General features: G+C 44.1%; 1 protein-coding gene across 4 annotated transcripts in view; it reads left to right on the forward strand.

The window, feature by feature from the left end:
- NEK1 (NIMA related kinase 1) overlaps positions 1-26,013 on the forward strand; it is a 335,744-nt gene that overhangs the window by 219,624 nt on the left and 90,107 nt on the right. For all 4 annotated transcript variants that reach the window (XM_030191560.1, XM_030191562.1, XM_030191561.1 and 1 more), the window contains 4 exons: positions 3,836-3,931; positions 17,892-18,077; positions 21,261-21,323; positions 21,432-21,684. In XM_030191560.1, coding sequence (XP_030047420.1) covers positions 3,836-3,931; positions 17,892-18,077; positions 21,261-21,323; positions 21,432-21,684 — 598 coding nt within the window. The remainder of the gene's footprint in view (positions 1-3,835; positions 3,932-17,891; positions 18,078-21,260; positions 21,324-21,431; positions 21,685-26,013) is intronic.

Here is a 26,013-nt window from a genome sequence, read left to right on the forward strand (position 1 = left end):
TATGCCGCTTCTGAGGAATCTACATTGGCTACCAGTTCAGAAATGCATTAAGTTTAAAATAGCTTGTCTGGTTTTCAAGTCACTTTTTGGGCAAAAATCTGAGGGTCTTACAGAATTATTTTTGATTCCCTTATCGGGATATTCTTCAAGTTTCTCCCATACATTACAAATTGGGCTTCCCTCCTTCAATAATATTCGTCTTAAATCTATTTATGAAGGCTCTTTTGTTTTCCTAGGAGTATGAGCTTGGGATGGGTTGCTTTCAAAGTTAAGAAGATTCCTAAAACAATAATATATAGGTAAAGGTCTGAAGATATTTTTATTTGATTCAGATTTTAAATGACGTTTAACTGGGCTATGATTCTATTTCCATATATTATTTTTGGATGAATTTTTGTTTTTTATTTGTTGTAGTTTTATAACAATGTTGTTGTCCATTATTCGTATATAACTCTATTGATGAGGCTCTTGGTTTGTTAACCGCAGCGAACCCTTTGGAGGATGCAAGTAGTATGCAATACTTTTATAGTATAGTTGTCCAAAATGCATCTGCTAGGATGATAAATGGGAGTATCAAAGCACTCACATATCATTCCTGTCTTGAAATAACTGCACTAGTTACCTGTCCATTTTAGGGTGCAGTTTAAGGTGTTGTCATTAATCCATCAAACTTCGTATTCAGTTGTTCCCTGGTACATATCTCAAGTTTTACAGTTTATTGTCCAGGAAAGATGATTGTGATCAGAGACTGCTATGTGACTGTTGATTCAGGGGATAATTATTGTCTGATATGCTGAACAAAGGACTGCTACTTTTCAGTTGCTAGGCCACTTCTGCGGAACGTATTACTAGGGGTTTTAAGTCTTTAAGAAGCTTTTGAAGACACATTGTTTGTGCAGGTATTTTTTTATTGTTTAGATGTTTTAGTTTACACAGTTTGGGAGAAGAAGGAGGGTTGAGTGGTGATAGGGACTTGGTTCTGTTTAGTTTCTTATTGTTTTTATTATATGTGTTTTTTGTAATCTACTTAGATAGTTGGTGGAATATAAGTAACATAGCAAATGACGGCAGATAAAGACCTAAATGGTCTATCCAGTCTGCCCAACAATCACACTCATTATTAAGTCATGGTTAAACCAACAATGAATGTGATATAAAATACTTCTATCATAGTCTTTCTTTGGCATTTCTGGGACACAGACTGTAGAAATCTGCCCGACCCTGTCCTTAGGTTCCAACTACTGAAGATGTTGAAATCCACTTTGTCTCGGATCTTGAAACCCATTGGATTCCAGGAAATTCACTATCCTTTCCTTCGCATTGCTTCCACTACTTTTCCAATAATGGAAGTGAAGCTTACTGGCCTGTGGTTTCCAGCTTCTTCTCTATTACCACTTTTGTGAAGAGGGACTACATTCACTCTTCTCCAATCCTGTAGAATCTCTCCCATCTCCGAGGATTTAATAAACAAATCTTTAAAAGGACCTGCTAGAACCTCTCTGAGCGCCATCAGTATTCTGGGATGGATCCAGTCTGGTCCCATGGCTTTGTCCATCTTCAAATTTTCAAGTTGTTCATAAACATTTTCTTCTGTGAACACAGAACAGAAGTATTTAGTACGTTCGCTTTTTCCTCATTGTTCTCCACATAGTGGTTCACAGCATCTTTCAGTCTCACAATTTCATTTTTAGCCTTTCTCCTTTAACTTATATACCTGAAAAAATTCTTGTCTCTCCTCCTTACAGTTCTAGCCATTTTGTTCTTCCGCTTGTCCTTTTGCCAGACGTATATCTCTCATGGCTTCTTTCAGTTTCTTCCAGTATTCCTCTCTGTGTTCTTCTTCTTGAGTTTTTCTGTATTTCATAAACACCAACTCTTTTGTCTTTATTTTCTCAGCCACTTGCTTTGCGAACCATATTGGGTTCTTTTTTTCTCTTGCTTTTATTTACTCTCCTCACATAAAGGTCATTAGCCATATTTATAGCTCCTTTCAACCCGAACCACTGTCTTTCCATTTCTCGTATATCCTCCCAGCCTATCAGCTCTTTCTTCAGGTATTCCCCCATTTTACAAAAGTTAGTATGTTTGAAATCCATGACTTGGAGTTTTGAGTGGTTGCCCTCCAGTTTAGCTATGTAGGCTCATTTTCAAAAGAGAAGGATGTCCATCTTTTGACATAAAAAGGAAGATGGATGGACGTCTGTAACTGCAGTCCGTCGCAAGGACATCCAGATTTCAAGGGGGCGTGTCGGAGACATAGCGAAGTCGGGACTTGGGCCTGCCTAACACTTGGACGTCTTTGACCCATAATCGAAAAATCAAGGAAGTCCCTGACGAACACTTGGACGTTTTCACCTGGACGTGTTTTTTTTTTACGAATAAGGCACAAAAAGGAGCCTGAAATGACCAGATAACCACCGGAGGGAATCAGTGGATGACCTCCCGTTACTCCCCCCATGGTCACTAACCCCCTCCCACCCTCAAAAAACATCTTTAAAAATATTTCGTGCCAGCCTCAGATGTCATACTCAGGTCCATGACAGCGCACGCAGGTCCCAGGAGCAGTTTTAGTGGGTACTGCAGTGTACTTCAGACAGGCGGACCCAGGCCCATACGCCCACCTGTTACATTTGTGGAGGAAACAGCGAGCTCTCCAAAACCCTCTACAAACCCACTGTACCCATATATAGGTGCCACCCTTCACCCATAAGGGCTATGGTAGTGGTGTACAGTTGTGGGTAGTGGGTTTTGGGGGGGGTTGGGGGGCTCAGCACACAAGGGGGCTATGTTCCTGGGAGCATTTTATGAAGTCCACTGCAGTGCCCCCTAGGGTGCCCGATTGGTGTCCTGGCATGTCAGGGAACCAGTGCTCTACAAATGCTGGCTCCTCCCACATCCAAATGGCTTGCATTTGGACGTTTTTGACATGGACATCTTTGGTTTCAAAAATCACCAAAAGTCAGAAACGTCCAGATCCAAGGACGTCCAAATCTAGGGACGTCCAAATTTAAGGATTTGAACATCTCTGACGGTATTTTCAAAACGAAAGATGGACGTCCATCTTTTTTCAAAAATATGGGTTTCCCAGCCCCTAGATTTCGATGTTTGCAAAGACGTCCAAATCGCAACTTGGATGTTTCTTTCAAAAATGCCCCTCATTATGTATCAAACCAAGCTGTTTGATAATTACTACTGCCCAGGTGGGCACCCACTTGGACATTAGACACAGTTTCCCTATTTGTGAACACCAGATCCGGTATCGCTCCTTCCCTTGTTGGTGCTGTCACCATATGTTTGAACTGAGCACTTTGAAAGGCATCCATGATCTCTCTATTTCTTTCCGAATCTGCAGATGGAACTTTCCATTCCACATCTGACAGGTTGAAATCTCCCAGCAACTGCACCTCCACTTTCTTTCCCAACTTTTGGATATCTGTAACCAGATCATTATTTAGTTGCTCTGATTGTGTTGGAGGTCTGTAGACAACACCCATGTGGACAGAGTTCTATCTTCCCTTTTACAGGCAATCCATATCACTTCTTCCTTTCCCCAGTATTTCAGTCCCTTTGATACTGTTTTCCACATACAGAGTTACTCCTCTACCTTTTCAACCATCTCTATCCTTCCTAAATAGATTATAGCCCAGTATGTTTGCATCCCATTCATGGGAATCACTGAACCATGTCTCCGTGATAGCAACAGTACATAAGTCTGCTTCTAACATCAGGGCTTACACATCATGAATGACTTTGCTTAATGATGTGCTTGTATACGTTTTTTTAAAGAAGATTTGCTGTTTTGGTTTTTATTTATTTATTTATTTTATTTTCCCAGGCTCAAGCAAATGCTCGAGCTGCCGTTTTGAAAGAGCAACTTGAAAGAAAGAGAAGAGAAGCTTATGAAAGGGAGAAGAAAGCTTGGGAAGAGCATGTAAGTAGTCTCTATTCAGCCTCAATAAATACAGTTAGATTGTGTGTTTCTTATTTTCATTAAGTTTTCAAGGAGCTGTTGGCATTAGAGGTTTAGGGTAATTTTTTTTAAGGGCACCTAGCTTTAATAGGGCAGGGAGGTGACTATTTTTTTTGTTTATTTTATAATGATACACGAGCAACTATGTTGCTTATTTTTTAAGCATATGGACTTCTCAGAATGCCCAAATAGATGTCCATATCCTTGAAACATCCAAATCCTGATTTTACGAAGGCAGAAAAGGGATGTCCAACATTGGAGTATGTCCAAATAGCAAGGAGATTGTGTTGTGGGTATGTTTTGGGCTATTCTTATGTTCTTATGACTAAGGAGGGCCCAAAGTCAGGATGTCCAACAGCAATAACCAAATGGGAAGAAACATCAAAATTTAAAAAGGACACATCCAACTATCATATTACGGTACAAAAACGTGCTCTGAGCAGCTGGCCACTAGAGGGATTAAAGCTTGACACCTCCTTAATCCCCCAGTGGTTGCTGTCCCCCTCCCTCTCTACAGAAAGTGAAACAAAAGGAATACCAGGCTGTATGACAGTTTCAGTTTTTACCGGCATTTTTAACAAGCAGCATGCAGATCTGAGGAGTAACCTAGTGGTTAGTGCAGTGGACTGTAAACCAAAGGACCCAGATTCAAATCCCACTTTAACTTGTATTTTATTTATTTATTTTTTTGTGTGACCCCTCCAGAAACAGAAAAATACCTACTGTGTCTAAATATATGAGACCTTCGAGCTTGAAGGCTACTGAAGATGTACCTGAAGGGCTCACAATTACAAAATAAGAGTTAAAGTGGGATTTGATAAAGAGTAAGCTCAGGGCCGGTCTTAGGCAGGGGCAACAGGAGCAGTCGCACAGGGCCTCATGCTCCCAGGGGCCCCGCGGCAGCTTTGGCATCTCCCTCCCACTCCCTGCTACTGGCGATCTAACTGCTTTTCCTCTCCTCCCCCGAGCCATAGGGTACTCTCCCGGCACATACCTGAAGCCACCATGGTGGTCTAGTGGATTCTTCGAGGCAGGAAAGATCCCCAGTCTTTCCTGCCTGCTGTCACTGCCCCTCTTGCTGCTGAATCACCTTTTAAAAATGACTGCCAAGAATTCCAGTGGCGGCCTCACGAGACTTGCGCTGTTGGAAGTCTTGGCAGCCATTTTAGAGAAGATGTGGGCAGTGGGCAGAAAGACTGGGGATCTTTCCTGCCTCGAAGAATTTGGATTTGTTGCAGATTTCTGTCCTCCTCACTCCTGGCGACCCAAATCAGGAGTGAGAGGGACACAAATCTGCAACAAATCCAGATCTCTCGACAAAGTCCAGGCAAAATAAGAACCTGTCGGGGACCGGAGAATTCTCACATTATGCAGATAAGTGATTGGCCTTCAGAGAAGAACGCTTTAAATAGCATGATTGCGCTAGCAGCAGTGTAATTATAGCAACATTGTAGATGATTTTGTAAGCAAAAAAAACCAAAAAAGCTAAAAAATAGTTTCAACGTGTTATACACACGACTTGAACCTCTGCACTCTGAAATTTAAAACGCAGGTGGTTGGGTTGTTTTTGTCAGTGATTACACAAAGTCATGGATGCTTAAGTATGTCCAAACGATGAGCGATAATATAGGACACATGCACAGTGACATTGAGACTTTTCCCCTCTCACTAAAAGTGCGTTCTACAGTTAATCACAAAACGGTTTACTCACGTACTGTGGTAAAGTTAACGTCCAGTTCAGCACACTATTAGCAGTCAAGTTCATACAAAGTTAATTGTGTTCACCAGAGAATAAATCTGTTGGCTCAGGCTGCTTGCTTTGTGAATATTCAATCACTGCTTCATTATTGCTATCAAGTATTACATATTAAGGAGATTTGTTTTAATTCATTTATCCAGTCGTTACGTGCACATGGTTTTGCTTTTTAAACCCAAAGGTTTCCTATGAGAGCATTGTGCTTATTTGAATTAGTTTTTTTATGTACAAGGTTTGCTTGATTTGTCTTTATTTGAAAAAAAAAAAAAAAATTAAAACACATCTTGTCAAGGGGTGGGGCTAGGTGGGGGCAGGGAGCTCCAACGAACTGGTCTACACAGGTCCCCGCAGTTGCTAAGACCCAGCCCTGAGTAGGCTGCCCAGCATGGACGTCTGTGGAGCCATTCTTCTAAGAATGCTTCCAGACAGATGTCCTTGTCCCTGCTTTAGTACATAAGTATTGCCACACTGGGACATACCAAAGGTCCATCAAACCCAGCATCCTGTTTTCGACAGTGGCCAATCCAGGTCACCAATACCTGGCAAGATTCCAAAAAAGTTCAATACATTTTATGCTGCTTATCCCAGAAATAAGCAGTGGATTTTCCCCAAGTCCATTTTAAAAATGGTTGAAGGACTTTTTCTTTAGGAAGCCTTCCAAACCTTTTTAAAACCCCGCTAAGCTAACCGCCTTTACCACATTCTCTGGCAATGAATTCCAGAGTTTAATTACATGTTGAGTGAAGAAAAATTTTTCTCTGATTCGTTTTAAATTTACTACTTTGTAGCTTCATTGCATGCCCCCTAGTCCTAATATTTTTTGGAAAGATTTAACAAACAATTCACATCTACCCGTTCCACTCCACTCATTATTTTATAGACCTCTATCATATCTTCCCTCAGCCATCTTTTCTCCAAGCTGAAGAGCCCTAGCCACTTTAGGCCTTTCCTCATAGGGAAGTCGTCCCATCCCCATTACCATTTTTATTGCCCTTATCTGTACCTTTTCTAATTCCACTATATTTTTTTTGAGATGCGGTGACCAGAATTGAACACAATATTTGAGGTGCGGTCGCACCATGGAGTGATACAAATGCATTATAACGACCTCATTTTTGTTTTTTCCATGCCTTTCCTAATAATACCTAACATTCTATTTGCTTTCATAGCCACCGTAGCAAACTGAGCAGAAGGTACGTATCATCAACAACGGCGCCTAGATCCCTTTATTTGGTCAGTGAATCCAAATGTAGAACCTTGCATTACGTACCTATATTTTGGGTTTCTCTTTCCCACATGCATCACTTTGCACTTGCTCACGTTAAACTTCATGTGCCATTTAGACGCCAAGTCTCCCAGTCTCGTAAAGTCCTCTTGTTATTTTTCACAATCCTCTTGCGATTTAACAACTTTGAATAACTTTGTGTCATCAGCAAATTTAATTACCTCACTAGTTACTCCCATCTCTAGATCATTTATAAATATGTTAAAAAGCAGTGGTCCCAGCACAGAGCCCTGGGGAGCTCCACTATGTACTCTTCTCCATTGAGAATACTGACCATTTAACCCAATTCTCTGATTTCTATGTTTTAACCAGTTTTTAATCCACAATAGGACACTATCTCCTATCCCATGACTCTCCAATTTCTTCTGGAGTTTTTCATGAGGTATTTTGTCAAACACCTTTTGAAAATCCAGATACACAATATCAAGCGGCTCACCTTTATCCACGTTTGTTCACCCCTTCAAAGAAATGTAATAGATTGTTGAGGCAAGATTTCCCTTCACTAAATCTATGTTGGCTTCGTCTCATTAATCCATGCATTTGAATATGCTCTGTAATTTTGTTCTTATGTCAGGTGTTCCAATTTGTAAAATAGCTCTTCGTGCTGGACATCTTCAGCACACACACATCTTGAACAGGAAGTGCTGATGCAGTTCCTTTTGGAAAATACATGTGAGGTGGACATCTGTTTGACGTTATGAGCTGGACATTTCTATTCTGACTTTACTATCTTTTCGAAAATGTCCCTTCACATGTCTTTATAAAAATAGTTGCACAAATCCTGTAGAAATCATGCCTAGATTGAAAGTGTAGACATTACGCCTGCTTAAGAAGTTGTAAATATATGTGTGTGTTTTATAAAATACATGTATAGTAACATAGTAGATGACGGCAGAAAAAGACCTGCATGGTCCATCCAGTCTGCCCAACAAGATAAACTCATATGTGCTACTTTTTGTGTATACCTTACCTTGATTTGTATCTGCCATTTTCAGGGCACAGACCATAGAAGTCTTGCCCAGCACTAGCCCCGCTTCCCTCCACCAGCTCTGCCACCCAATCTCGTCTAAGCTTCTGAGGATCCATTCCTTCTGAACAGGATTCCTTTATGTTTATCCCACGCATATTTTCATCTCCACCATCTCCCGCGGGAGGGCATTCCAAGTATCCACCAATCTCTCCATGAAAAAATACTTCCTGACATTTTTCTTGAGTCTGCCCCCCTTCAATGTCATTTCATGTCCTCTAGTTCTACCGCCTTCCCATCTCCGGAAAAGGTTCGTTTGCGGATTAATACCTTTCAAATATTTGAACGTCCGTATCATATCACCCCTGTTTCTCCTTTCCTCCAAGGTATACATGTTCAGGTCAGCAAGTCTCTCCTCATACGTCTTGTAACGCAAATCCCATACCATTCTCGTAGCTTTTCTTTGCACCGCTTCAATTCTTTTTACATCCTTAGCAAGATACAGCCTCCAAAACTGAACACAATACTAAATTGCAACTTTTCCCACACAATGCCCCTCTGAACGACTACTGTATATGCTCCAGCTTGAATCACGTATACTTTTAGACATTTCCTCATTTTATAAATACCTCCTAAAAGGTGACTAGTTTTAGAAGAATTTCATTCAAAAGGAAGCTTATCTTGCTGCTTGAGCAAAGGCTGCAAATTCATGTCCCAGTATTTACACTTTAAATGGATGTCTCTTGATTATAAATATGTACACTCCATCCACTCTCTGCTGGTCATAGTTTCTATTACCGAAGTTGGATGCGAAACATTTTTAGTGGTTTTTACCCAGGAGTGGCTTAAAACTTATTTATGAGATTGTTGCCAGCTTTCTTTTTGGTTCTGGTGTGCATAATGCTGGACTGCATGCTGGATATTGGTAGAAGTTGCTGGATTTTTATGGTTTGCAGCTCACACTTAAAATGCTTAGGTTCTTGGGGCTGGAAATCGCAGCAGAGACAGAAAGCCATGCAGTAGAGCTGTGCGCTGATAGCTTAGCGCTTAGCTTCTACTGCAAAATAAACTCAAAAATATACTATGGTGATGATGTAAGCAATAAGCAAGCAGATACCATGTTAAAAGCATGCAGTTAACTGCAGTTCATTGCCAAAATATCCCCCTTCTGTTAGTGCATGGGCAGTATTCAGCTCATGCACTGACAAGAAGGGGGATATTAAAACAAAAAAGAGTAGTCTGTGGATCTACATCTGCCCATTTAAAAATTTCTGGTAGTCTAGTGGCCCCCTGACCCAACCCAATCCCCTTATAAAAAATTAAGGCATATCTCCCCCCCCCCCATAATATACGGCACTCCCTACCCCCTGATACACCCCCAAAATATCCCTTGTGTCTAGTGGCACCCACTCTACTTCACCCCCCCCCCTATTTCTCCACTAGGCCTGAACCCCCCCCTCCAGGCACCCTTCCAATTACCTTTAAGAGGCAGCAGCAATGCACACTCAGTGCTACTTCCATGACACCACACTATGCATCCTTGGACACACCTCGAGGGGGTCATCTACCGAATAAAGGAATTTTTCCTTTATTCCCTTATTTGGCAGACTTACCCCAAATGGTATGTCCCAGGATGAACCATACGGGGTCAGGCTCTGCCATTTTTCAAGATGGCGACAAGTGGGCATTCTTTCTGCTTCTTAAATGTATGTGGTGGGATGGAGTGGTTGCTGCTAGACAACAGGATTTTTGATCGAGGGGTGCCCATTGGATGCCATTTCGGGAAGGGATCGGAGTGTAGAAATTTGGAGGGAGTTTGAAGGGGTCAGATGGCTATCTTGGGGATGGTAACATGAAGACAGGTTGTTGTTTTTTTGGGGGGAGGGGTGTAAACCCAAGGGAATTATTAGCTTTTCTGCTCCGATGCAGAAAGGTGAGCTAACCTTTGTTCACTGCCTAGTGGTAAAATTCTCGTGTTGTACTTACCTTCAAATCAGATCTGTACTTCTCTGCATCAGGATGGAATAGCTAATGGCTTGATTTTAATATGCTGTACGCAAATGTCTACCATGCAAGGTGACTCCCACACTGAATCTGTCCCTGCATCGTGTGGCCAGTGACGTGCACACTTACCTTGTGTAAACTGCACAGTTCTAACTGCAGTAGCTCTCAGTTAAGTTAAAATTTGAGCAAAATCAAAATGGGGTACAATGATCCCCTCTTCTTTGAGCACTTGAAGGAGCAGTTGGGTTGTTTCTCTATACATTTTTGTATTTTGTTCTACAGCAAGGACTAGATTCAGTAAATTGACATGAAAAAAATTATGTGTTAAGAGGTATTCTATAAAGAGTATCTGCACTTTATAATAGTTAAGCACCTAATCCGTGCCTACTTAATTTGCCTACATTTATACCTTCTGAAAGCAGATGTAAATACTGGTGCCTATGTTAGGCACGGATCAGATATATTCTATAAAAATGCACGTAATTTATAAGAATGTCCCCAAAACAACCCATAAACACGCCCCCCCCCCCCCCCAGGAAAATTGATTGTTAGTAGCCAATTATTGACGCTGATTGGCTCAGTAATCAAGTTGCGCACACAAATCAGCAATGCACACTGCTGAGGATACTTAAAAACATGAAGAATCAATATAAAAGCAAAATCTGTAAAATTTAAACAAAAACCCACCTGCCTACATGAAATTTATGTATTTGCAGTTTGAGAAAATACTGACCAATTGCTGGAAGCTCTTGAAAGTTCTGTGCTGGTCTTGGATAATTTCTCAAGTCTGCCTTGTTTGCCAGTCCTTTGGCACAGCAGGCAGATGGTGGCTTTGCCTGTGACACATTAATGGATGACATGGGGGCTCTGAGTGATTTCACTGCTTTGATGGTTTTGATTTTGTACTATGAATTGACTGGAATATTTAGCAGTTGGCATTGGTTCTTTTTGAGGTCTTTACTTTTCCTTGTTGGTGATAATTGGTGCTCTATTTATTTATCTTAATCTAGATTTTAGATAGTGGGGATTTGTACATTAGTACAGTGGGTTGTGGGTCTTATCCACATTCCTATCACCTCACACTTAGACTGTTGCAACTTGCTTCTCACAGGTCTCCCACTAAGCCATCTCTCTCTCCTTCAGTCTGTTCAAAATTCTGCTGCACGACTTATATTCCATCAGTATCTCTGCACTGATATTAGCCCTCTCCTCTAGTCATTTCATTGGCTCCCTATCCATTTCTGCATACAGTTCAAACTCCTGTTATTGATTTAGAGGTGCATTCACTCTGTAGCTCCTCAGTATCTTTCCATTCTTATCTCTCCCTACAGTCCTCCCCGGGAACTCCATTCATCAGGTAAATCTCTCTTATCTGTACCCTTCTCCTCCACTGCCAACTCCAGACTCCGTTCCTTTTATCTTGCTGCACACCTGGAATAGACTTCCAGAGTCAGTATGTCAAGCTCCATCTCTGACCGTATTCAAATTTAGGCTAAAAACCCACCTTTTTAAGCTGCTTTTAACTCTTAACCCCTATTCACTTGTTCAATACCCATGTCTGTTTTATCATCTATATAATAAAACTCACCCTCAACGTTCTGAAGACACTGACGTCACTGAAGCCAAGCCACTGACATCACTTCCTTCATGAAGGGTTCGTGGTGGTGAAGCCACCGAAATCACCAAGTCTCTGGGCCCCGCCCTCGCGTCAAACGTGATGACGTCGAGGGCAGAGCAATGACGTCAGTGGCTTCAGAACAAAGAAGGTGATGAAGGTGCGTTGACGAGGTGCGGAGCAATGGTGTCAGTGGCTTCACAATGACGAAGGGGTGGGGGGGGGGTTGGGGAGGAAAACCTTGCTAGCGCCCGTTTCATTTGCTCCAGAAACGGGCCTTTTTTACTAGTTTCCACCATAAGTAATTCCCTAATCTCTTATTTGTTCTGTTTGTTTTGATTAGATTGTAAGCTGTGTCGAGCAGAGACAATCTCTTACATGTTTAGTGTACAGTGTTGAATGTGTCTAGTAGTGCTATAGAAATGATAAGTCAATCCCGCAGAGCATGACCCTTTCTCCCACCTGGGTACCTGGCAGGGTCATGCAACTACATGAGTGGTCTTTGAATGTGGGCATTACCCGCAAGATCTTCAGAGATGGGCACTCCCTCGGATCTTTTTGCCACTCATCTCAATAGCAAAGTCCCTCAGTATTGCTCCAGACTTGTGTTGCACAGCAGGCTAGTGGTAGATGCCTTTCTCCTCCATTGGGGAACAGGTCTTCTGTATGTGTGTCCTCCCATTCTTCTAATAAGGAAGAGTTTGCAGAAGCTCAACCAAGACTGGACCATGATCCTCATCATTCCATTCTACTACTACTACTACTTAACATTTCTAGAGCGCTACTAGGGTTACGCAGCGCTGTACAGTTTAACAAAGGACAGTCCCTGCTCAAAAGAGCTTACAATCTAAAATGCGAAATGTCAAGTGCCAAGTGGGGGCAGTCTAGATTTCTGAATAGAGGTATGGTGGTTAGGTGCCGAAGGCGACATCGAAGAGGTGGGCTTTGAGCAGGGCTTTGAAGTTGAGCAGGGAGGGGGCCTGACATATGGGCTCAGGGAGTTTATTCCAGGCATGGGGTGAGGCGAGGCAGAAAGGGCAGAGCCTGGAGTTGGCGGTGGTGGAGAAGGGTACTGAAAGGAGGGATTTGTCTTGAGAGCGGAGGTTACAGGTAGGAACGTAGGGGGAGATGAGGATAGAGAGAGAGGTAAGGAGGGGCTGCAGATCGAGTGCATTTGTAGGTTAATAGGAGAAGCTAGAACTGTGTGCGGTACCTGATCGGAAGCCAGTGAGGTGACTTGAGGAGAGGGGTGATATGAGTAATAACGGTCCTGGCGGAAGATAAGATGTGCAGCAGAGTTCTGAATAGACTGAAGGGGGGATAGATGGCAAAGTGGAAGGCCAGTGAGGAGTAAGTTGCAGTAGTCAAGGCGAGAGGTGATGAGAGAGTGGATGAGAGTTCGGGTGGTGTGCTCAGAGAGGAAAGGGCGAATTTTGCTAATCTTATAGAGGAAGAAGCGACAGGTCTTGGTAATCTGCTGGATATGCGCAGAGAAGGAGAGGGAGGAGTCGAAGATGACTCCGAGGTTGCGGGCAGATGAGACGGGAATGATGAGGGTGTTGTCAACTGAGATAGAGAGTGGAGAGAGAGGAGAAGTGGGTTTGGGAGGGAAGACAATAAGCTCGGTCTTGGCCATGTTCAGTTTCAAGTGGCGGTTGGACATCCAGGCAGCAATGTCGGATAAGCAGGCCGATACTTTGGTCTGGGTTTCTGCAGTGATGTCTGGTGTGGAGAGATAAAGCTGGGTGTCATCGGCATAAACATGATATTGGAAACCATGAGAGGAGATTAGGGAGCCCAGGGAGGAGGTGTAGATTGAAAAAAGAAGGGGCCCAAGGACAGATCCCTGGGGAACTCCAACAGAGAGTGGGATGGGGGTGGAGGAAGAACCATGAGAATGTACTCTGAAGGTACGGTGGGAGAGATAAGAGGAGAACCAGGAGAGGACAGAGCCCTGGAACCCATATGAGGACAGTGTGGCGAGAAGTAGGTTGTGATTGACAGTGTCAAAAGCGGCGGATAGATCTAGGAGGATGAGGATGGAGTAGTGACCTTTGGATTTGGCAAGGAACAGGTCATTGCAGACTTTAGATTGTGCCGTTTCTGTAGAGTGTAGGGGGCGAAAGCCGGATTGAAGCGGATTGAGAATGGCGTGAGCGGAGAGAAAATCAAGGCAGCGGCTGTGAACGGCGCGTTCAAGTATCTTGGAGAGGAAGGGTAGGAGGGAAATGGGGCGGTAGTTGGAGGGACAAGTAGGGTCAAGTGATGGTTTTTTGAGGAGTGGTGTGACTACAGCATGTTTGAAGGTGTCAGGGACAGTTGCAGTGGAGAGAGAGAGGTTGAGGATATGACAGATGGAGGGGGTGACAGTAGGAGTGATGGTGTTAAGTAAGTTGGTGGGGATGGAGTCTGAGGAACAGGTGGTGCATTTCGAAGAGGAGAGGAGATGGGCGGTTTCCTCTTCGGTGATATCAGGAAAAGAGGAGAAGGAGGCCTGAGTTGGTTGGTTGAGGGATTGGGTTGTAGGGTGAAGAGGAGATGGTTTGGTGGTGAATTCGAGGTTGATCTTCTGCACCTTGTCGCAGAAGTAGTCGGCCAGTGATTGAGGAGAGAGTAAGGGGGTGTGGGAGCGGAGGGCACTTTGAGGAGGGAGTTAAGGGTGGTGAAGTGACGACGAGGGTTAGAGCTGAGGGAATTAGTCAGTTGGGTGTAATAGTCCTGTTTGGCGAGGAATAGGGAGGACTGGAAGCAGGATAGCATGAATTTGAAATGAATAAAATCAGTATGGGTGCGAGATTTCCTCCAGAGGTGCTCAGCTGAACGGGCGCAGGAGCGAAGGTATCAGGTGCAAGGGGTCAGCCAGGGCTGGGGATTAGTGCGCCCTGTGGGACGGGAGGAGATGGACGGTGCAAGGGCATTCAGAGCAGAGGAGAGAGTGGCATTGTAAGTGGAGACAGCCTTGTCTACAGACTCAGAGGACAAGATGGAAGGGAGGAGATCAGAGATACTAGAGGATAAGGTGGGAGGGTCAATAGCTTGGAGATTCCTGGAAGTAGTGATTATTCTGGCTGAGACAGGTGTGATTCCCTGTGCTTCTGCAGTTGTCTTCCGAAGAGCTGTGGAGATTAGAATGTTTCCAACCCTCATTACCCAGAACGAGGGGTCTCTTCTCCATCTCAAACTTCAGTCCTTGACTCTCACAGTCTGGATGTTGAGAACGTAGAATTTTCCTCCTTACAGTTGCCAAAGAGTGACTCCAGAGTCGTGCTGGCTTCCGATTCCACTAAGAGGAGTTATTATGTGGAGTGGAAGAGTGGCCTAGTGGTTAGAGTGGTGGACTTTGGTCCTGGGGAACTGGGTTCGATTCCCACTGCAGGCACAGGCAGCTCCTTGTGACTCTGGGCAAGTCACTTAACCCTCCATTGCCCCAGGTACAAATAAGTACCTGTATATAATATGTAAGCCGCATTGAGCCTGCCATGAGTGGGAAAGTGCGGGGTACAAATGTAATTTAAAAAAAATTATTTTAAATGGAGGAGGTTTGCTGCCTGATGTGAGAGCAAGACCCCCAAATCCTCTCTCTTGCCCTACACAGAACCTGCTTGAATACACTCTGCATCTTTCTGAGTCTTTTTTGAAAGCCAACTCTAAAAGTTCACCTCAGCACAATCAGTGCTTTTCTTCACTGTTTAGGAGGTGAGCCCATTTCTGGACAGCTTCTAGTTCTTCACTTCATGTGAGGTTTGTAGTCAAAACTCCCTGTCAGACCTCCGTGTCATGGGGCCTCAATGTCGCCCTCAACCATCAGATGAAAGCTCCTTTTGAGTCACTTGATTCGTATCATCTAAAGTATCTGACCTGGGAGATCTTGTTTTTGGTGGCAGTCACCTCAGCTCGCAGGGTCATAGAGCTTCAGGTCCTAGTAGCAGATCCACCTTAGATAAGATTTCATCATTACAGAGTAGCTCTCCATGCACACCCTAAATTCCTTCCTAAGGTGGTGTCGGAGTTCTGTCTTAACCAGTCGATCATCCTGCCAACATTCTTCCTGAAACTGCATGCCCACCCTAGCGAAATCACACTGCACACTTTGAACTGTGCCACGACTGCAGCCGTGCCCCATGCCCCAGCTCACCTTTTGCCCAGCACAGCAGGCCACCCGTGCTGCTGCCTCTGGCGCTTCAGGGCACCTGCTGGTCAGGTGGGTCACTTCCCTGTTGAGTCCTCTAGTGCTGGCTAACACTGGTCCTCCTAGGCATGCGTGCACACTGATAAATGCCTTTTTAAAGGCCAGTGGTGGGGAATCTCAAGGATGCCAATGATGACATCAGAAGCTGGGGCCTTTATAAGGAGCCTTCAGACTCCCCCTGCATTTGTCTTGCCTGATGGAGTTGCTTTTGCTTAGGTTCCTGTGCCTGCTTTGAATCACGTCCTGTCCCAGTCCAAGCTTCCATCCTGCCAGCCCTTGATCCAGTCCAAGCCTCCATCCTTCCTGCCCTTGTTCCAGTCCTTGTTGCAGCCTGCCGGCCCTTGCTGCAGTACGTCTCTCCAGCTTGTCTGCCCTTGTTCCAGCCTGTCTCTTCAACCTGCCTGCCCTTGTTCCAGCCCGTCTCTCCAGCTTGCCGACCCTGACTCCTGTTTCCTAGCTGTGCCTTGATCACAGTCTGCCCTGACCTCTGGGATTGTTTGGACTTTCTCAAGCCTCTTCTGTACCATTGTTGGTTTCAGGACCAGCTTGCCTGCTGTTGGCCTCTATTCTGCACTCCCTACTCTCCTGATAAACCTCTAGATTTGGTCTGCCTGATTCTAGTCTGGGTGTGTCTTGCCTGCCACCATTTGGGGCCTACCTAGCCTCCTTGTTAGTTAGGCAGCGTCAGCCTAGCTGTGTCCCAAGGGCTCACCCTCCCTGGCCCGTGTCAGACTGCAAGTGAGTCTTGGCGTTCTATCTAGAGCAGAATAAATCCCATAGACATTCCACTGAGCTTTTTTGTTCTGATCCAAAAAGGATGGAGATAGCCATTGGCAAACGCACATTGTCCAGTTGGCTGGCAGATTGCATCTCTTTCACTTGTGCCCAGGCTGGGTTGACTCTGGAAGTCTATGTCACGGCGCACAATGTCAGAGACTTGGCTGCATCGGTAGTCCATCTGCAAGGCTGCAATGTGGTCTTCAGTCTACACATTCACATCTCACTAAAACATTGAGCAGAAAACCTGATGTGACAGGTGGTTTGGTCAGACAGTACTGCAGAATCTGTTTGGTGTCTTGAATCCAACTCCACCCTCCTAGGCCCATTATTTCCGTTCCAGACTGCATCTTCACAACTGGTTGTATATAGTTTCAGGTTGATTGGTTGACCTTTTCATTGCAAGTCCCTGTTGTCCTAGCGTTGTTGTTTTCATGAGCCTGCTAGCTAGGATTTCCATTTATGAGACTATTATGGCCTGCTTGTCCTCGGAGAAAGCGAAATTACTTACCTGTAGTAGGTGTCTTTGAGGTCAGTAGGCCAATTATTCTCACAAATCCTCCTTCCTTCTATTAGAGTTGTCCTTTTTCTAGCTATGTTATTCTGCTGGTCCCACACGAGAGGACGCCCGCAAATGTGTGGAGGGATGCTGCCAAAGGCTTCTTAAAGAGACGGTATGCTGTGCAGTGTGCATACCAGGTTCTGTCAGATGACATCACCCAGTTGTGAGAATAATTGGCCTGCTGTCCTCGGAGAACACCTGTTACAAGTAAGTACGTTTTTAAAAAGTTTTTAATGACAACATTTTCCCATATTGCTCATTGAACGGGGGAGGAGGGGGATATGTAAAAGCTAGTAGCTGCAGACTGGAAGAGAACCTCACAGGTGGGACTAACTGACTCTCCTGCTTGACCATGGAGAAAATAGTTGCTAATCTGTAAGTGATGTATTTCTGGAAAGCAAGATAAATGAGTTACCCATACCCTTCCGTCATTCCTTCAGTTCTATATTTTTATTTTTTTTTTAAATCATATATGACTGAGGGACTCTCTCCTGGCCACTAGGCATATGCAGCACACTCCACTTAATCAGTTAAAAACCTCTTACTTTGGAGATGAGGCCTTTGCATTCTTGGTTCCATCAGAGTATATAACACCCACAAGTTTGACCTTTATCTGGTACCATGAAGGTACCAGTTACAGGTAAATATATTAACTACTCTGCCATCTCTGGAGTTGTCATATGATTCATGATTACCGACCATTATTCTTTTGTTGATACAGTATTTATAGCACTGTGATAATTGTATGGTACAATTTCTCTTGCAGCTGTCTGCCAGAGGGTTGAAGAATGCGAATGTGCCTTTCAGTCCCACAGCAGTGGCACCTCCTTCCCCAAGTCATGGTCAGCAAGAGGCAGGGGGTTCTCCTGCCAAAGCACAGCCTCCGGCACAGCACAGTCCACCTGCTACACTTGCTTTTTCCATGACCTCTGCTCTTAGGGATGTTGGGGCAGTAAGTACTTTTGTGTAGAGTACCATAGAAGCCTGTAGATGTGATCATTTAGTTTGATACAGGCAGGAGACACTTGAAGAAACAAAATATAAATTTTGACTTCGTTTTCATTGTGAATGTTGTGTCTGGAGCAGGTGTCCTCTGTGGATCAGGAATAAAGTTTTTTTTTTTTAAAACCTTTCTGTGGTAAAAAATATAGTGGTTTCAATGGGGCTGCATAAAGCACACCCAGGGCCTTTTGAAGTAATGTAAGGTTGAAAAAATGTGTTTATTTCTTAGTGCACATTTCTTATTTTAGCTTGGCAATAAATCTCTACTGCTGATGAAATAAGATAATGAGGTGCATAGGGCAAGGTAGATTAAATAGTGTTCTAAAAAAAATTCATGTTCAGTACCGTTTTATCTTCAGTGCATTAGAGGTGGTAGTTGAGCTTAAATTCTACCTTTAACCATTAAACAAATGTAAAGAAAGTAGAGGCACTCTAGTCTAAGAAGCCCAAGTCTTATGTACCTAGGAAGTTCTTGATCCAGACTAGAGTACCTCATAACACCTATGCCTGTTGAAACCCCCAAGCCCTCAACACACACCCTCCACTAAGTCCATCCATCAACTATTGTACCTTACTATGCCAATCAATCCAACAACCTGTCCCAGAATATCCCAAAACCTCCAGCACACCTCATTCTGGCTCCAACTGACTGAAGTACTCTTCATTCAGGCTCATTTTCGATAGAGAAGGACGCCCATCTTTTGACACAAATTGGTCGTCCAAATCGGTATAATCGAAAGCTGATTTTGGGCACCCCCAACTGCTTTCCATTGCAGGGATGACCAAAGTTCACAGGGGCGTGTCGGAGGCGTAGCGAAGGCGGGACTTGAGCGTGCCTAACACATGGACGTCCTCGACCCATAATGGAAAAATAAAAGGCGTCCGTGCCAAGCACTTGGACAACTTTACCTGGTCCTGTTTTTCTTACGACCAAGGCACAAAAAGGTGCCTGAACTGACCAGATGACCTCCCCTTACTTCCCCAGTGGTCACAAACCCCCTCCCACCCTAAAAAAAAATCTTAAAAATATTTTGTGCCAGCCTCTATGCCAGCCTCAAATGTCATACTCGGGTCCATGGCAGCAGTATGCAGGTCCCAGGAGCAGTTTTAGTGGGTGCAGTGCACTTCAGGCAGGTGGAACCAGCCCCATCTCCCCCTCCCCCCACCTGTTACACTTGTGCTGGTAAATGTGAGCCCTCCAAAACTCATCAGAAACCCACTGGGCCCACATCTAGGTGCCCCCCCTTCACCCGTAAGGGCTATGGTAGTGGTGTACAGTTGTGGGTAGTGGGGTTTGGGGGGCTCAGCACACAAGGTAAGGGAGCTATGTACCTGGGAGCAATTTATGAACTCCACTGCAGTGCCGCCTAGGGTGCCCGGTTGGTGTCCTGACATGTCAGGGCGACCAGTGTAGTACGAATGCTGGCTCCTCCCACGACCAAAGGGCTTGCATTTGGTCATTTCTGAGATGGGTGTCCTTGGTTTCCATTATCACCGAAAATCAGAAACGACCAAGTGTAAGGACGACCATCTCTAAGGATGACCTAAATTTCAAGATTTGGGCGTCCCCGACTGTATTATCGAAACGAAAGATGGACGTCTATCTTGTTTCAATAATACAGGTTTTCCCTGTCCCTCCATGGGGATGTTTTGCGAGGACGTCCTCAGCAGAACTTGGGCGTCCCTTTCAATTATGCCCCTCATTGTGTCCCAAATCTTTAATGCACTATAGCGACTTCAACCTACTGACTAATGCCCCCTTTGCTTGAAAATCCACTAGGCTGTCTTCTAACACCTGATTCATTCACTGACTGCCTTTAAAAAAAAAAAAAAAAGTCCATGCTGACTGCTTTTAGTTAAGCCAGATAGAAGATTAGACATAGGCAGTGAGTTCACTTTGATCAGTCCAGACTGACCACAAGTGTTGCTTGGAAAATGCATCAGTTGGTTCAACTTATCATTACCTGTGTGTAACTCTGCTATGTTTGACTAAACACAGCTCCTGTTTAATTAGTTGAACTAATTGATATATCTCCAAGCAAATTTCTCTCATGAATATTCATTATGAATATCCTGAAAACTTGACTGGCTAGGAAGCCCCCAGGATAGTTTGGGGAGCCATTGGTCTAGACTGATCATAGATCCAAATTGAGGACTTAATTAACTCGCCATCATTGTTCACTGGTATAGAACTTATTTTTGTTGTTAGACTTTCTGAATGAATAGTAGGGAGTCTGAATGGGCTGATGAATTTTTGTAGCACAGTGAGGTGCACTGCCAGGTTTAGAATCTCTGACTCAGGAATGTCAGACCAGGGGCTCTTGAATCGGTTGTCAGGGATCTTGGATCTGGTAGGTCCTTATTCAGTGCTAAAGGGTTTTTGACCCAGGGTTCCTCTGATTCCAGGGGGTGGGGGAGTGATTTGACTTTAGAGCCTTATACTTGAGAGGGCTGATTCAGGGCTGCAAGGTCTGAGGGTTCCTGCCTGTAACAAGTGGGTTCAGGGGATTCCAGATCTGGGAGTCTTATTCTTGAGGATCCAAATTCTATGGGTGGATATTTTATTTTATTTCCATAGAAGGTACTTCACTTGTACACTAAGGCAAGCTATTTCACACCTATATTGCCCTTACAGAAAGGAATGCATTTTTGATTAAATTCATTTTTTAGTTTCCATTTCTGGCTCTTGATTCATCCTTTTGGAAATCACTATGCTTATTATTTCTTTTTCTTAGTGGGGGTTTGTCCAAGAATAATACCTTTAAACTCAGGCAGAGATTATTTATTTATTTATTTATTTATTTATTTATTCATTTATTGCATTTGGATCCCGCGCTTTCCCGCACATTGCAGGCTCAATGCGGCTTACATAGTAACAAGAGAATACAATCTTCCAGTCTGGATTTTCTTGGTAGGCGTTGTTGTGAAGTGTTAAATCACATACTGCCCTAAGAACTCTAGATACGATATGTATTACTATTAGTTGTGGAAAATAATTTCCATTCATCCCTGTATCAGGTTTGCTTTCTACCTACTCAGGGCCCTGGATGATGAATAAAGCAGAGTACCTAGATATACATTTCCAAGTATTCTCTCATTGAGTGTTGTTTCATTTTTGTTTATGTGGAAACAGGAAGGCGTAACTGAAATGAAAGACACTGCAGAGGAAGTGAAGAAACCAGATCCATCAATTCAGGTAAGTGCCTTCCATGGGCCTCCATTGTCCTTCAGCTTTTCATTTCACTTACTGCTTAGGTCTTTGTTTTCTACTTTTGTGAGGAGGTTAAATATGTTTTATTTTTAGGGTACCTCCCCGATTCAGAATGAAAAACGTGAAATATTGCGAAGACTGAACCAGAACTTGAAAGCTCAAGAAGATGAAGAAAAAGATGAGAAAGACACCAAAGAAACCTGTGAGGCCATTGTCACAACAGAGAGGGAAGAGCAAGAGGAGAGACACCATGCCACAGGGGACCGTAAGAAATGGGAGGCAGGACCTGCACCTGTCGTCCATCTTGCACAGCTAACCTTGGAGGAAACGCTGCTGGAAACTGAGAGTGAGTTTGGCTTTTATCATGCAGGCGCACAAGGCTTGATGCAGTCAGTCTTATTATTATTCAGATTTGTAGCCACCACTTTGTATAATTAACCAAATGCCTTCTTGGATGCACGATGTACAATGTAGTCATGCCAGTACTATACCAGAAACAAGGGAAGCAATGACCCATCTGTAGAATTATAGGCATGCATATATTACATGTGGGTATTTGATATTCAGTCATTAATGCATATCAGTCTGGCTCTGTTAATTTTTAATTAATGTCTTCCGTGATGTCACTCATTTTGTACAACCAATAATAACAGCTTCCTATTCATAGCAAAAAAATTGTTTAAATGTGATGGAAGAAGGGATCCTCAGATAAGGAGCCAAAGGAAATACCTGCATTATCTAACTCCTCACAAGTCATTAACCGGATTTCATTGCAACCAGTGAATATAATCCAAACAAGTAAAAGGCCAACAGTGAGAAAAAAATATCTCTTTGGGTACAAGCAGGACACAATATACTTGCATATGTATGATGTCATGCAATGGAGCCCGGTCTGGATAACTTCCAGCAACTCTTTCAGAAGCTTTTGGAAGATTGCATTGCACATGCATGTGGCACCTTCATGCTTACTTCACTGTGTGGGACCAGTCAGTTCTCTTCATTCGCAGAGAAGTGAGGATGTACTCTCTTAGAACATAAGAGCAGCCATACTGGGTCAGACCAATGGTCCATCTAGCCCAGTATCCTGTTTTTCAAACAGTGGCCAAGCCAGGTCACGAGTACCTAGCAGAAACCCAAATCGTGGAAACATTCCATACTACAAATCCTAGGGCAAGCTTCCTTGGTGCCCAGCAGTTTGCCTAGAGCCTGGACATGAATCCAGTCAACTGAGGCAGACTCAGATGGAGGATTACTTCCCTGTGTCTTATTTGGACTGCTCCTGGGAGTCTGAACATGAGCCAGAAGTCCTCTCAGAGGAGAGGTCTCTTGGTCTCCCTTCAGATCCTTCCCCTCCCCGTGAGAGAAAAAACACTCCTCCTGAGGAGCTCTCCTTTACCAGTTGGTTGTTGAGGATGAGCCCAAGGGAAAGTTATTGGATATCCTTGACATTGATGCCCCTCCTAAGGAGGGATTGTGATAGTGCCCATTCACAGTATCCTTCAGGCTGTACAGATGAAGCAGTTTGAGAACCCCCTCCCCCTCAAATCTGTACATCCTATTCATAAAATGGCCAACTCTATGTAGAGAGTCCATAAGGCTCCCGGATTCAAGAAGCTCCAACTGCTGCACGACTCCATGTCATCGAATGTGCTCTCAAATGAGCTAGAAGCTCCAATATTCACTCCTTGGTGCCCCTGAGGAAGGATAGTAGGACTTTGGAGTCTTTTGGTAGGAAGGTATTTCAGAATGTTCCTCAGTCCTTCTGCATACATTCTTACCAGCTCTTCATGAGCTTGCACTTGCACATAGTACACAGTGTGGCAGAATCTGCAGATAGTATACCACCTGAGAAAGATGTAGAACTCCACCAGATAATAGCGAAGCAACAGGAGTGCCGAAAGCACATGGCCTGGACAACCTATGATACTTGCGATGTGGTGTCCAGGGCCTCCATCATGGGTATTAGGTTACATAGACTCACCTGGCTGTGTTCCTGAAATCTAGAGCCAGCTGTTCAGAAGAAACTGGCAGACACATCCCGTGCTGGGGTGATAATGTTTTTGGTGACAAGGTGGAGGAGATTGCTGACCTCATCAAGATGAGAATTGATACCATCAGGCCATTCACCTGGTCCGCTCCTGGTGTAACATTCTCCTCTAGGACATATTAAGGTGTAGGGCAAAGGAAAACCTACTACTCTCATAAGCATTGATTTCCTCCTTCCTCTTGCCTTCCCAGCCAGCCCAGAGCTCTCATTTCTGTCTGAGGCAACAGAGGGCTCAAATGTTCCAGCCAGCTCTCCAGCCTAAGCAAGGGAAGAGCTTTTTATTGGCTCCAAGAGAGTATAGCCGGATGACCTACCGATAGGAGGGAAGCTGAATTTTTTCCAAGACAGATGGGCCCTTGTAATCTCAAATCATTGAATCCTCAAAATAGTCTGCATGGGTTACATCCTTCATTGGTGAAAGCTGTTTCCAAATTGCCCATTGAGAGCCCCAGTAACAGGAATTACTTACAGAGGCGCTGTCTTCTGTTTTATAGGCCAGTGTGGTCAAATCCATTCCACCAAGGGAAAAAGGAAAGGAATTTTACTCCAAGTATTTTTTGGGCCCCAAGAAACCATAGGATTTCATCCCATCGTAGACTTAAGGGCCCTGAACAAATATTTGACAAAAGCAAAGTTCAGATTAGCTTCCCTAGGCATTTTAATCCGCATGATTCAGGCAAATGATTGACTATAGTCTCTGGACTTAAAAGATGCCTATACAGACATCAAGAAACATCCCATTCACAAGGGGTATCTCAGATTTCATGTAGGGCTACACCACTGCCAGTATCGCATTCTGCCTTTTGGCCTGGTGTCAGCTCCCAGAGTCTTCATAAAATGACTTGCAGTAGTTGCAGTGTCACTACGCAGATTGGGAGGGCACATGTTTCTCTACTTGAATGATTGGCTGGTAAAGAGCACATGAAAAGAAGGAGCTCAGGTATCCAAATCCAGGATTATGCAGGTGTTGGAGCTACTAGGATTAGTTACCAGCTACCCAAAGTCCTATCTGCTTTCCATTCTAAGACTGGAGTTCATAGGAACCATGCTAGACACAGTTCAGGCTCAGCTTTCCTTCTAGATTAGCATGCAGGCACCCAAGTTTGCATTGTGCTCCAGGTTCGCCACAGCCAGCAGATCATAGCTTGAAAGATGTTGAGATTATCAGGCCACATAGTCTCCATCATGTAACACCGATGGCTTGTTTCTGTTTGAGAAAGGCCCAGTGGACTCTAGCTTCCTAGAGTTCACAAGTCACTGGGAACCTAGCAGATGTCATCGCTGTCACGCCTGCACCACAGGAGTCTCTCTTGGGTAGACAGTTTAGCCCAATTTGAATATGGGACTTCTATTCCAAATTCTTCCTCCCCACAAGACGATGACAGATGCATCCAACCTGGGATGGGGAGCTCATGTGAATAGGCTCCACACACAGGGTCAGTGGTCTTCCCTGGAGTCTTGGTTGCACATAAATCTCCTGGAGCTACAGGCAGTATGGAATGCTCTGACCACTTTTAGAGATGGGCTGATGCCCAAAATTATTCTCTTCCAGATAGATAGTCAGGTTGCAGTGTGCTATATCAACAAGCAAGGAGGCAGAAGGTCGTACCTCCTGTGTCAGGAAGTTGTCGGGTTGTGGACTTGGGCATCAGAACTCAGCATAGAGCTCAGAGCTTCTTACTTGGCAGGAAAAAATAACAGTCTGGCAGACAGACTGAGCAGGGTGATGTAGCCCAGGAGATCTTCCAAGAGTAGGGCACCCTATCGGTGGATCTTCTTGCCTCTCATCTAAACAACAAAGTCCCTCAGTACTGCTCCAGATTGGGATCACACAGCGAGCTAGCCTTGGATGCCTTTTCTCTTTTACTGGGGGACAGATCTTTTGTATGTGTATCTTCCTATACCTCTCATAGAGGGGAGAAAGGGACCATGACCCTCATTGCTCCCTACTTCTGGAGTTAGCCTGCAGAGACCCATGGAGACTGGAGTGTTCTCTGACTCTTATCACCCGTAACAAGGAGTTGCTCCTACATCCTAACCTCCAGTCCCTTGCCCTCACAGCTTGGATGTTGAGAGGTTAGAAGCTGATTCTGTCCAACTGTGTGAAGGTGTCTCCCATGTCCTACTTGCTTCCACTAAGATTTCATATAACTTCGTGGAAGAGGGTTGCCGTCTGGTATGAGAGTAAAGCCCTAGATCCCTTTTCCAGTCCTACACAAAAACTTATTGAGTACTACTACTGTTACTACTTTCTATAGCGCTACTAGACATATGCAGCGCTGTACACATTATTGGATATTCCATCATTTCCATCGTAAAACTTAACACCAAAAAAACCGTAAGTTTCTGTGTATTGACAGTAAACCAGCCTCTATTCCTAGTTCCATCTAAATTGTCCGGTCAGAGTATAAGTTGTCTCCAGTAATAAAGATCTTGGGTGTCTTAGTTGACACTCTATTTCTATGGAATCTGTGGTTGCCAGAATAATCCCTTGCAGGATCTTCGTTGGGGCACTCGGGGGCAGCAGGTTTGGAGACAGGTGCTGCCTTCCTGACCAAAGTCTTATACTACTTGATTCAAGCATTGGCTAAGAGCATGGCAACTGTCATGGCTTACCATCTGCTATGG

Source organism: Microcaecilia unicolor, chromosome 2, assembly GCF_901765095.1.
Source record: "Microcaecilia unicolor chromosome 2, aMicUni1.1, whole genome shotgun sequence".
Taxonomy (NCBI): domain Eukaryota; kingdom Metazoa; phylum Chordata; class Amphibia; order Gymnophiona; family Siphonopidae; genus Microcaecilia; species Microcaecilia unicolor.